General features: G+C 39.1%; 1 protein-coding gene across 1 annotated transcript in view; it reads left to right on the top strand.

Annotated features, from left to right (window-relative positions):
* Nucleotides 1-13,797, top strand: part of LOC126412921 (uncharacterized) — a 224,791-nt gene that overhangs the window by 131,395 nt on the left and 79,599 nt on the right. Inside the window, exon 9 of the mRNA XM_050082810.1 lies at nucleotides 12,391-12,608. Within this exon, the coding sequence (XP_049938767.1) occupies nucleotides 12,391-12,608 (218 nt within the window). The remainder of the gene's footprint in view (nucleotides 1-12,390; nucleotides 12,609-13,797) is intronic.

Below are 13,797 nucleotides of genomic sequence, written 5' to 3'. Positions count from 1 at the left end.
GGTCCATTGATACATGTAACATGGTAACAACACACCCAATATTCAAAACGGCATGAGGGAAGCCCTCACTGTAGACAACGCCTTAGATAGCTTTCAGCTGGGAAGCGCTATTTGCTACAAAATCAAAATGGTATCCATCAGTCAAGTACCAGCAAAGCAGAGGTGTTCACAAATTCACCTCATCTGTTGTCATGTTGAGACCTGAAATTGTATATCTATTTTTGACAACATTCGCATCAATTTTTTTTTTTCAAAAATCACATCTATTTTTGTCAAAATACACATTTATTTTTTATTTGTAAATGATTAGATGCTCAAATTTAAAAGGTTGTCATGCTATGTAGGTGGAGACAAATATGTTATCTGTTAAAAAAAGTGCTGATTGGGAACTTTTTGAGTAGAATGTTTGGTTTTGCAAAAACTTCAACACCTTTTTCTTCCAAACTGCCCTCCCTTTTCTTTCTTCTGTTATTACACTTTCAAAAAAAGATTGTTATCTTGAAAAGCAGTAGCATTTTCCTGCTGGTGAACTGAAAGTGTCTCCTACTTAAGATGTTTCTGGACACTGTTTGTCTTTTCCCAACCAATTCCATGATTACAAAATCAGCAGAATATTAATTTTGACCTTTTGTGAACATTCATAGCTGTGCAAACCATGCTTCTGTTTGACAAATTTATAGATAGAACTAGCAAGGCACTTTGCATAGCAGCAGAACCATAAGTAACTATTTTAATGTTAAGGGAAGAATTTTGGGACAGTCAGAAAACGTGACAGATTTTATTTTCCAATCACTACAGTGCAGAGTGTGAGCACTAAGCTGTAGTGGCAAATGGTCATGATCATAAATAAACTATAATTTGGACCACTAGTGGGGTGAGGATTAGAGTGGAGAAACAAGCCCTGCCACCATCTCATAGGACAGCAGCCTATATCTGTGTTCTAAGTAAGTAGAACTGACATTGTCAGATGAATTGCCAATCTCTTCTGGTGTTGTAAGGTTCATAATAAAAATATGTGATGGACCAGGATTAGTCATTTCACTCATTTCAAAATGAGAACAGAAAACAATGAGCAATGCACTACACAAAGCATTTGGGAATGGCTACCACATAGTTGCTTATTGGGTCAGCAGGAATTGTTAAAAGTGCACCCTAGATGATCAATAATACTGAAAAAATTTTCCTGGAGTGCAATAATATTGAATGTGTAGAGGTGGAACTGAGAAGTTGCACAATAATGTTGAGAACATCAGAAAATTTTGAAATACTTTCTGCTGCATGGAAATATTGCGCCATCTGTGGGCAGTATTGACAATATCCTTGATAGTGTCTTCCAAGTAACAGGCTCTGGGGCCATCTGTACTCACAGCTTGGCATTGTCATCATCAGAAATTAAAAATGACCCCAAAATGGGGAGAGAGAGCAATTTTATTACAGTCCATAGAGCTCTACAAATCTATGGCTGCACTCACTCCATAATATTGTACCTTATAGTTGTGCAGTTTTCTTGTGCAGTCTAGGGAGAACTATAGTAAAATTGCACAATATGATTATACAATATTATTGCCTGTCTAGGGGCTGCTTAATGACATAGTTCTGGCCTGACCTCTATCAGATTTGATGCAACCACAGTGCAAAACATCCAGTACCAAATTTGTCATGTTAAAAGTGTCTGCATTATACCAACTTTCAAACTTTAGCTATCAACCAAATGTATTTGTTTCTTTGTTATATACAAGTGTTATTTGGAAAGTAAGGAACGATCAGTCATGAAATGGAAAACACAGCGAAAATCTGATGAAGCTTTGCACAGATGCATTGGGCACTGTGTCTAGTACACCTGTTGATCGAATCATGATGCTCTTTTCAGTTCTCAACTCACAATGAGAACATAAAGATGGATAGAAATTAACATTTCCCACCAAGTATGAGGGCCTATCAATAGATTTGGCCTGAAGCTATGCAATCCACATAACATAACTGTCATGCAGTTCATTCTGTGCAACAATTCTCGGCCACACTCTGCAGGGGCAATGAAGATGCTCCTGCAGCGTTTTCAATGGGAAGTGTTTGATCACCCACAATAAAGCCCATAATTGGCTACCCCTGAAGTTCATCTCTGCTCAAATGAACTGTTGGCTATGAAGACAATATTTCGACACAGACAATGAGTTGCAGTCCAGAGTAGAAAACTGTTGAAAAGCACTGGTGCTGTCTTCTATAATGAGGAAATTGTTAGTACAACGCTATGACATATGTCTAAGTCTGAGCAGCTACTGTGTAGAGAAGTAGCTGGAAGGTGTAACTAACCATTGCAAATAAAACAGTTTTGATTTTCACTGTGGTTTCCATTTTGCGACCTATCATTCCTTACTTTCCAAATAGCCCTCGTACATGTTGCATTACTTGGTGTGTATCTTAAATAGACAATTTAACCTCCCACACCTGTCATGGCACCAGAGCTTTGAGCACTATTATATGTGATTGCATTTGTGCACTTTTTATTTTGAAACCCGTTCTGCTGCACATTATCTTTCCAAATTGGCTTCATCTGCTAATGTACAATAGCAACAACTGTAAACTGGTTACATTTTTGATATTTATATGCAGAAAATAAAGCTATTTCAAACTATTTTTGATGAAATATTCAATTGGATATAATTTGCTATGAAAAAGTTTCCATTAAGTAATTGCATTTTTTGCATTTTGAGGCAGAATTTACATCTATTTTGCAGGCAAAATGTGAATTTTTCCAGCCTCTTCTTATGAGGTGCACAAATGAGAGAGCAATATTGGGATTGCATCTAAGATGATGATAAAATGATAACTTTTGCTTATTTGTTCCAACATAATATTCCTTTACTGATACAAATGTCATTAATTACATGCAATTGCGATTATTGTACACATCACTGTACTGCCAGGCATAAGTGACAACATGCACAAACCATTAACAGTTACAGATTGGAATAAATAAAGACTCCACATCTCCTGCATGGAGAGGCAGGAAAGAAAGAGATGGATACAGAGAGAAGGAAGGAAAAGATGTGTGTAATATATATGTCAAATGTACAATGTATACACGGGCCAGACTGGGGAGGGGGGGGGGGGGGAGGGAGAAGTCTTGCAGAAAAAAAATGAAAGTGTAATTTATATGACACTGAGAAAGGCTCTTTCTTTACCATCTATTGGTACAAGAACAAGTCACTTAGAATCAACAGGACCCAATGGAGGTGAAACAGCATTGAACCTCTTGCTCTCAGAGATTTTATTTCTAATAATTTATGAGACAAATTGCTGGGCAGTACTTATCTTCAGGAGGCAAAATGATAAGTAACACTGATTAGAGTATTGCAGTGTTCTGTGTCTGATCATTAAGACTCACTTGCTGAAGGGAGGACCAAGCCACTAGTGGCTGGCCACACATGATTCGACTTGTTCACATACTCTCTCCATGTCTGTTGTCCAGACTCCGAATACGTGAATAGCCTTACAGCTGTAACTCTTCACTTTTTCATTTGTATGCAAAAGAAGAAAATTTATGATTACTGTTGATCAGTGGTAAATCACTAGTGTTCATGATTTAATTGACTGTGGCAATTTGTTAATAACATGCCAGCTTTACTAAATAACCATTGACCAGGTGTAATTGTTGCTAGGACACATAAGATATATCTTGCAACTGAAACCAGCTCTGGTAGATCCTTTGTGAAACCAAACATCTAAGTGGATTGTATGTTCTTTTTTGCCTTCTATTTCATCTGTGGCCTCTTTAAATGGTTTCAGGAAATCCACAACTCTTCCTGCAATTTCATTATTGTATCCATGCAATCTGTTAAGTGTAATTTTTTTCTGTCAGCAAAGCAGCAGCTTTGTTATACTCAGTGTGTGATGGCTCTAGCACAATGAACAAGCTGCTCCTGGGTGTACTGACCTCTTTTTTAAAAGGCGAGCAGTGGTGTCTTTTCTTCATGTACCATACAATGTATTTTGCACTATTTATTGTTGCTGTGATGTTCTGGGTGTGATTTAACAAGAAGTTATATTCACTGAAAGTGTGGCTAAGTGCTAGATTTATACAATGGGGAAGCACAAGGCATCATGCTGGGCAAATGCATCAGCCTGTAATTTGACATGTCTGTTTAATGTAGAGTGATGTTGCAGGATGTCTGAAATGGTGATTTCTCTATAATGTGCACCTAGATCTATTAATTCTTTGAAGTCTTTACCAAACCAACATAAACTTTGCTGTTATACTGTTTTTGTTACTGCCTGTATCCCTGAAGAAGCTGTATCTGTGTGGAATTTCTTACAACTGTGTTTCCTTAAATGATTCATTCCCAACTGGAAACAGAATAATGTAGAGCGTTTCATGCATGATATGTACTTGCTAGACTTTTTGTTTTCATCTGCAACCAACAGAAATTTATTCTGTATTTCGCTTTTTAGACACTTGCATTTTAATCTTACTTCTTACTGGACTGGTTTTCTCATGGTGCATCATTGCAGGCAGACACACTATGAATGAAAAACCTATGCTAGATGTACTTGTGCAAGCATAATGGCATGTTTTGTGTCTTTGGAGTCAAACACTAGGCCGGCCGTAGTGGTCGAGTGGTTCTAGGCGCTACAGTCTGTAACCGTGCGACCGCTACGGTCGCAGGTTCGAATCCTGCCTCGGGCATGGATGTGTGTGGTGTCCTTAGGTTAGTTAGGTTTAAGTAGTTCTAAGTTCTAAGGGACTGATGACCTCAGGAGTTAAGTCCCATAGTGCTCAGAGCCATTTGAACCATTTTTGTCAAACACTGCCTAGGATTTGGTCATGATTTCTACACTCAGCCACAGCAATTGATGTGGGCAGCCTATTCAGTTAGGCTGTACTTGGTGTGTCTCACAGTTTTTTCTTGCTTACTTGGTCATGCAGGATTTTACTGCTGATACACTCTGTATCTTTAAAAACTAACAGCTCCTTCCTCAGGAAGCAGAGAGGGATAGATTGTGGAAGGTTAAAAGAAAGGGCAGGTTGCTTGGACCCCAGATTGAGAGGCACCCACTTGTAATGAGAACTAGAGTACACAAAGATAGTTCTTACACTGAGTCAGTGAGAGTAAGAGCATTTAGAAACAAGGCAATAAATGAGTGCAAATGCTCTGTAAATACTGATACAGAGAAAATCTTCAGGGATATGAAATTAGTGATATTTGTTAATTTATTTTAGTATGCATTATCAAAAACTGCTAATATTAGCATGTATCTATGAGATGCACTGTCAGAAAATGTGACCTTAGTACTGTTTTGGATCTTCTGGCTTGTTTGGTGTGGCCCATCAAGACTTCCTTTGCTGTACTACCATCTCCATCTCAGAGTAGCTCTTGTACCCAACTCCTCAATCATTTGTTGGATATATTCCAATCTCTGTCCTCCCTTATAGTTTTTGTCCTCTAAGGATTCCTTAAGTATCATGGTAATTATTCCCTGAGGTTAACACATGTCCCATAATTGTTACCCCTCTTCTAGTAAGAGTTATTAAAATAATCCTTTTTTATATTTTTTATCTTATTAGTCATTTTATTTTTCAGTATCACTCTGTAATACTTCAACTATCTACTTTCTCATTTTTCCCACAGACTATGAATCATTTCCACACAATGCTGTGTTTCAGATGTACATTCTCAGAAATTTCTTTCGAAAAGTTCACAGGCCTACAACTGTTATGCTATAAAAATTTGAAATTTCAGTCTTATATTATGCAATTTCAAAGAAGCCAAAAAGAGTTGAGTGCTAAATGAAGCACTGAGTGCAAAATTCTTAGAGTGCAACTGGAAAATGTATTACAATGGAATCAACACTTAGACAAACTAATCAAAAAACTCAACTCAGCATATATTTCTCTAGAAGCATGTTGGCCTAAACACAAGACCACTGGCTTAGACTGCCCATTTTCACCCCTTGTCATCTTATGTAGTTATCTTCTAGAGCAGTGCGGCTAAAGTAAATAAAGTATTTATACAGCAGCAGTGAACAGGGAAAATACTGTGTAAGAAAGATACCCACACATCTTTAACTATTTTCAAGTTCAAACATTTACTTCCCACAACATCTCCTTTCAAATGTTTTTTGTTGTTGATAATAAAGATCAGTTTCAGCTGGACTATGATTAGCTTAATCACAATACAAGATAAAAAAGATTCATGCAGACTTAGCCTCATTGTCTAGGAGTTCGGAGTGGAGTTATATACTATACTGTACAGTGCTGTAAATGTATTCAAGAAGCTCCCACCCAACATGAAGCTAGAAACTGAAAATCCTAACCAATTCAAAAGAAAATTAAAAACATACTTCATTAGGCTCTCTTCCACAAATTACATGCCTATGTACCTTCTAGGTATGAAAATTCCTGTCAGTTATACAGCAAGTAGCAGTGTTCATTATAATGGTGCATGACAACTAGTGGAGGACATTTTTCTTTTTATTTTGGAATTTGTCACTTGTATGGAAAAATTCATGCCACCCTGTGTGACCCATGACTGTTAGACATATAGCTGCACCAGGAGAACCAAAAAATCTTGAACACCTTCAGAGCTATATAGACATGTTTTGAAGCCTGCAACCTTTGTTGCCCCAAGTATGTGGGTAATTTGATATCCTTACAGGGTAATATCAACAGTATGGGATACAGACAGAATAAAGTTCCTGTTACAAAAAAGGAACAAATTTTGGTATCTTCACGTGCATCAAAATACATGTCCAACATGTTTAATTTAAATGTTGTTCTAGTTGGAAAAAATAAATCAACTTTAGCTTTATTGAAACCTAGAACTCTATTGATGCTTGTGCTGATAGTTTTCTTAAACTTATTTCAGCATTTCTCATTTTAAAACCATAAATTCAGTCTTGTCCAGCCATTTTGGTAATTTTATCAAAATTGTGCTTACAATCTAGTTTTTTGGCAAGTTGTAGACAGTCCACCGCAACTCAACCAAGAAGATGCCGTAGAATAATTATGCCAATGTAGTCACATGGTTGACTAATTCTTGTTCCTGTAAAGGAGTAAAAACAGATGTTTTCCTCAATGAAGGTCTCTTTCCTGAATTTGATTTTAATAGACTGGAAATTCTAATTTTTAGTATGTTCAGCTCCTTTGATATGCTGTTCCATGCTCTCCCTGATTCACCAAACTTAATGCCTTTTTTAGAGTTTCTTCAGTCCATTTAGCCCTCTTTCCTTTTCTTGTTCTCATCATCTGAAATTACATGTAAGACCTTACTTAAGTGTAAACAATGTTTTACTGATTTTTAGAGCATGTGGATGCGCTCTCTTTATTTCCCCACATTTATCTGTTGATATTATCCAACTCAGACATCATGACAGAGACCAGACTTTAATGGCTTTGCTAATGTTTAAAAAATTACAATCCTATGCTAAAAGATGCATTAAGAAACATACTATCTATCTGCATTATACTTATTACCATTGAAAAAGCATTGAAACACTTCCCAAAATTTAAGCATAAACCAAAAATAACATCAGATTAATTTTTAGTGCCATAATAAGACAGTAAATCACAATAACTCACTGCCTCTGCATTCTAATTCTGCATCAGCTCCTGTGCTGCACTGTCTCCCACTAACTACAGCACTACTCAGCTGAGAAAACAATGATGTCGGCATTGCCTGTATCTCCCCACTCTCCCCTGGTGGTGTCCTACAAACAGTCCTCTTTTGCTACAGACTGGATAAAGACAGACTTCTTTTCTTCAAAAAATACCAGCATATTCTCATATATATTAAGCTAGCATCAGCTGGTAAGCAACAGTTATTTAATAAAACTGAGGAAGCAGCAGTTTGTATTCCAAGTTAAAGCTTTCCTGTTAATTTACTAAATTAAGTTTAATTGGCATAGGCACAAATACACTACTGGCCATTAAAATTGCTACACCAAGAAGAAATGCAGATGATAAATGAGTATTCATTGGACAAATATATTATACTAGAACTGACATGTGATTACATTTTCACACAATTTGGGTGCATAGATCCTGAGAAATCAGTACCCAGAACAACCACCTCTGGCTGTAATAACGGCCTTGCTTTGCATTGAGTCAAACAGAGCTTGGATGGCGTGTACAGGTACAGCTGCCCATGCAGCTTCAACACGATACCACAGTTCATCAAGAGTAGTGACTGGCATATTGTGACGAGCCAGTTGCTCGGCCGCCATTGACCAGACGTTTTCAGTTGGTGAAAGATCTGGGGAATGTGCTGGCCAGGGCAGCAGTTGAACATTTTCTGTATCCAGAAAGGCCTGTACAGGACCTGCAACATGCGGTCGTGCATTATCCTGCTGAAATGTAGGGTTTTGCAGGGATTTAATGAAGGGTAGACCCACGGGTCGTAACACATCTGAAATGTAATGTCCACTGTTCAAAGTGCCATCAATCTGAACAAGAGGTGACCGAGACGTGTAACCAATGGCACCCCATACCATCACGCCGGGTGATACGCCAGTATGGCGATGATGAATACATGCTTCCAATGTGCGTTCACCGCGATGTCACCAAACATGGATGCTACCATCATGATGCTGTAAACAGAACTTGGATTCATCCAAAAAAATGACGTTTTGCCATTCGTGCACCCAGGCTTGTCGTTGAGTACACCATCACAGGCGCTCCCGTCTGTGATGTAGTGTCAAGGGTAACTGCAGCCATGGTCTCCGAGCTGATAGTCCATATTGCTGCAAACGTTGTCGACCAATGCGAGCAGCAATGTGGCGATACGATAAACCGCAATCGCGATAGGCTACAGTCCAACCTTTATCAAAGTCGGAAATGTGATGGTATGCATTTCTCCTCCTTACACAAGGCATCACAACAACGTTTCACCAGGCAACACCGGTCAACTGCTGTTTGTGTATGAGAAATCGGTTGGAAACTTTCCTCATGTCAGCACGTTGTAGGTGTCGCCACCAGTGCCAACGTTGTGTGAATCCTCTGAAAAGCTAATCATTTGCATATCACAGCATCTTCTTCCTGTTGGTTAAATTTCGCATATGTAGCACGTCATCTTCGTGGTGTAGCAATTTTAATGGCCAGTAGTGTAGAATTATGCTGTTTAATGATACCAGTAATTTATTGGTAATACAGTATAGAATTTAAGTTATTAAATGTTGCTTTTATTCATGTACACCTCACCTCATTCCACATCCAGGCTCTCCTTCCTGATAGGATCTATGGATCATGATGAATGATTGAACACCACTGCCAACGCACGAGTGAGGGGTACACCAGTATTTTTGTTATATGTAATTTGACACAAATAACATATTCAGTATTCAATATTATGAAAAGAAAAGTTGCCATTCACCATGTAGCGGAGAAGCCGATTCACAGATAGGCACAACAGAAAGATTGTCACAAATAAAGCTTTTGGTCAGTAAGGCCTTCATCAAAAATAGATGACATACCAACTCTCTCTCTCTCTCTCTCTCTCTCTCTCTCTCTCTCTCTCTCTCTCTCTCTCTCTCTCTGTCTCTCTGTCTCTCTCTCTCACGCAAAGATGCAAACGCAACTCACACACATGACTGCAGTCCCAGGCATCTGTAACCACAATGCGAGTAGCAGCACCAGTGCATGATGGGAGTGGCAACTGGGTGGGGGTAAGGCGGAGGTTGGGGTGGGGAGAGGGAGGGATAGTAGGGTAGGGGTGGAGACAGTGAAGTGCTGCAGGTTAAACAGAGGACAGGAGAGAGTTGTGGAGCAGGATGGGGGAGTGGGGAAACCGAAAAGGAGAGAAGTGCGGTGCGCTGGTGGAATGAGGGCTGTGTAGTTCTGGAATGGGAACGGGGGAGGTGCTGGATGGGTGAGGACAGTAACTAATGAAGATTGAGGCCAGGAGGGTTGCGGGAACAGAAGATGTATTGCAGGGAAAGTTCCCACCTGCACAATTCAGAAAAGCTGGTGTTGGTGGGAAGGATCCATATGGCACAGGCTGCAAGCAGTCATTGAAATGAAGGATGTCATGTTCGGCAGTGTGCTCAGCAACAGGGCAGTCCACTTGTTTCTTGGCCACAGTTTGTTGGTGGCCATTCATGCAGTCAGACAGCTTGTTGGTTGTCATGCCCACATACAATGCAGTGCAGTGGTTGCAGCTTAGCTTGTAGATCACATGACTGGTTTCACAGGTAGTCCTGCCTTTATTGTGATAGGTGATGTTTGTGACTGGACTGGATTAGGTCATGGTGGGAGGATGTATGGGACAGGTCTTACACCTTGGTATCATACAGGGGTATGAGGCAAGAGGTAAGGGGTTGGGTGCAGGGGTAGTGTAAGGATGGACGAGTATATTGTGTATGTTTGGTGGACAACAGAATACCACTGTGGAAGGGGTGGGAAGGGTAGTGGGCAGGACATTTCTCATTTCAGGGCATGACGAGAGGTAATTGAAACCCTGACAGAGACTGTAATTCAGTTGCTCCGGTCCTTGGTGGTACTGAGTTATGAGGATAATGCTCATCTGTGGCTGGACGGTGGGACTTAGGGAGGTGGTGGGAGACTGGAAAGATAAGGCACAGGAGATTTGTTTTTGTGCAAGGTTGGGAGAATAATTACAGTCTGTGAAGGCTTCAGTGAGACCCTCGATTTATTTCGAGAGGGACTGTTTGTCACTGTAGATGCAACAATCATCAGTGACTAGGCTGTATGGTAGGGACTTTTTGGTATGGAATGGATGGCAGCTGTTGAAGTGGGGGTATTGCTGGTAATTAGTAGGTTTGATGTGGAGGGAGGTATTGATGTAGCCATCTTTGAGTTGGAGGTCAACATCTAGGAAGGTAGCTTGTTGGGTTGAGTAGGACCAGATGAAGCAAATGGGGAAAAAGTATTTGAGGTTCTGGAGGAATGTTGATAGGGTGTCCTCACCCTCAATCTAGATTGCAAAGATGTTATCATTGAATCTGAGCCAGGTGAGGGTTTTAGGATTCTGGGTGTTTAGGAACAATTCCTCTAGATGGCCCATGGATAGGTTGGTACAGGATGGAGCCATGGAAATGCTCACAGCCGTACCCAGGATTTGTTTGTAGGTAATGTCTTCAAAAGAGAAGTAATTGTGGGTGAGGATATAGTTATTCAAAGCAAGTAGGAAGGAAGTTATTGGTTTGGAATCCATAGGGCATTGGGAAAGGTAGTGTTCAATAGCAGTAAGTCCATGGACATTAGGGATGTTAATGTAAAGGGAGGTCGTATCATTAGTGATGAGCAGGGCACCGAGTGGTAAACAGACAGGGATTGTGGAGAGTCGGTGGAGGAAATGGTTGGTATCTTTTATATAGGAAAGTAGGTTCTGGGTATTGGTTGAAGGTGTTGGTCTACATGAGCAGAGATTCTTTCGGGGGGGGGGGGGGGGGGGAGGGGGGGGGGGGCACTGTAATCAGCCACAATGGGGTGTTCTGGGTAGTTGGGTTTATGGACTTTAGGAAGCATATAGAAGGTAGGAGTGCGGGGAGTGGCAGGGCTGAGCTCCATGCCGCAAGAACACCTAAGGTCTTGTATTAATAACAACATACTTTATTCTTAGTTTATGATGTTAGTTTGTTGTGGTCTGTGGAAATTTAAAGTAGAATTTTTGGTATTTTGTATCATGTTATTTTATCATTCTACTTTTTTCAATATAATGATCTATCTCTACATTCAGCAAACCTTCTCTTTAATCAATACACCTTTTTATTCTGACAGTGTTTCACCAAAATTGCTTCAAGTAGATCCCTTATACCCATACCTCAGAGGAAAATGTATGTAGTAAAATAAACCTTATTTACAGCTCATAAATAATTGCTGTTGTTTGTCAGCCTCCATGCATTTATAAGTGTTTGATATAAATACTAGTAGATAATTAGAAGCTGAATAGTTTCCCTTAAAAACTAGGGGATATTTTCAAGGCAATGCCTTTTCTATGTATTTGCCACAGTGTTAATTTATAGCTGTCTTGCAGACAAAATATATGAGGCAAATTCTTGACTGATGAATTTATGCAGAATTAATGTTACATAGTGCAGCATGTAGAAACAGTTTATAGTGTTTACTTCTCTTCGTTGCTGTATTCTTTGAATAATTCCACATCCATTATGGTGCTCCTTTATCTGGAAGTCATGGGGCATACATTTTGAGTGAATAAGTGAGCAAATGAACTTGCAGATGTGTCGTACTATTTTACTGTTCACTCTGTTGGCTGTGATCAAAGCAGATTATTTCTTTACTGTCCACATAACCAATTATACTTCATGTGATTTTTAATGTAACATTCTTCACATTAATCTGGTCAGAAATTTTTTCTTTGATATACACAGTCAACCTGTTTGTTGGAGTGGACAGAAAGAAATTTTTTTGTGATGCAGGTCAGAAGTTTTACAAAAACTAGAGCCACTGAGAGATGAAGGACTGCTTGGAGGTGTTGTATTACATAACAACTGGCCATTGGATGAAACTGAGCATCCTTATGAAGAAGTTGACTACTTTCCAGAAGGACTGCCACTGTCTGAAGGCACACTTTGGTGGCAAGCAAAGCATTCAGGAGGTCAAGTATCTCATCACAAAGTTCATGCAACTTTGCCAGGTGAGTCTCTCTCTCTCTCTCTCTCTCTCTCTCTCTCTCTCTCTCACTCACTCTAACAGTAACTATCTGCTCATCACAGGAGCTCTTTCTGTATGTATCTTTCACTACTGCAGTGGATAAAGAAGGGAATTTAAGTTACATAATACAATATTCATTTCAGAGAGCAGAAGACCAGTATTCTTGGAGTGGCATGTTTATGTATCTTTTTCATCCAAATGTGCTGAAAATAGATGATACCATTGTGAATAATTGTTATGGAAACTGCAGAGCTCCATGTGTCTATGCTGTCCATTATGGCAATGGCCACAAATATGTATATGCTGTAGTGAGAAAGCTCTCTGGATCTGTTTTCAGAGATCACATTCTTCTATACATCCTATTATTTCTCTGGTCGATGGGGAGGTGAGGGGAAGGAAACAGTGTGATCTCTGATTAAGTAACATATCTTGCTCCAAACTAGAAGAGACCATGTAACTTACCTGATCTGGTTATTTGTCTTTGGTTGTCTCATTTTCTGTAGTCTTGATTCACGATCATATTATTAGATGGTTGGGTTGACATTCATGAAAGAATGTACACTATACTGAAGCGCACAGTTTTCAATTCCTTCACATTTATTGAACCACAATTTTACTTTTATTACTATTAGCCTTTTTTAAATATTCATGAGTCTTAGTGTATAAATCAGACCAGTAAGCTACACTCATCAACAATCAATCTCACATTTCATTGGTGGCAGATTAAGTCACAGTTACATTAATATGATGCATATAGAAACTTCTACCCTGCACACACTGTCATGAGTACATGTTGCGAATATAGTGCTTGGTGTCTCCAGACTGCAATACACTGTAATTTGTTATTGATTACACATTGTTAATTGATAACAACACAGAGAAATTACCACTGAATAACTACTGCATATTGGCTAACTTTAAGAAGTTCACAAAGGTATTTACATTTCAACAGCTGACAGACACGCGTAGATGTTTACAATTTAACTACTGGACACTGACTGACTGAATCTATTTCTACACAGCTACTTATAGAAGTATGCACGAGTAAATGACAAAATCTTTTATTATATTTTACTTTATAACATGAAAAACTGCAAAATGAGGTAATATAAATCATAACAAGCAAGACATCAAGTCTGTTTAACTATTATCTCAACAGTTAGAAAAAAAAG

Source organism: Schistocerca serialis, chromosome 7, assembly GCF_023864345.2.
Source record: "Schistocerca serialis cubense isolate TAMUIC-IGC-003099 chromosome 7, iqSchSeri2.2, whole genome shotgun sequence".
NCBI lineage: Eukaryota > Metazoa > Arthropoda > Insecta > Orthoptera > Acrididae > Schistocerca > Schistocerca serialis.
Note: the sequence above shows the minus strand (reverse complement) of the source record. Positions and strands in the feature narration are given on the sequence as shown.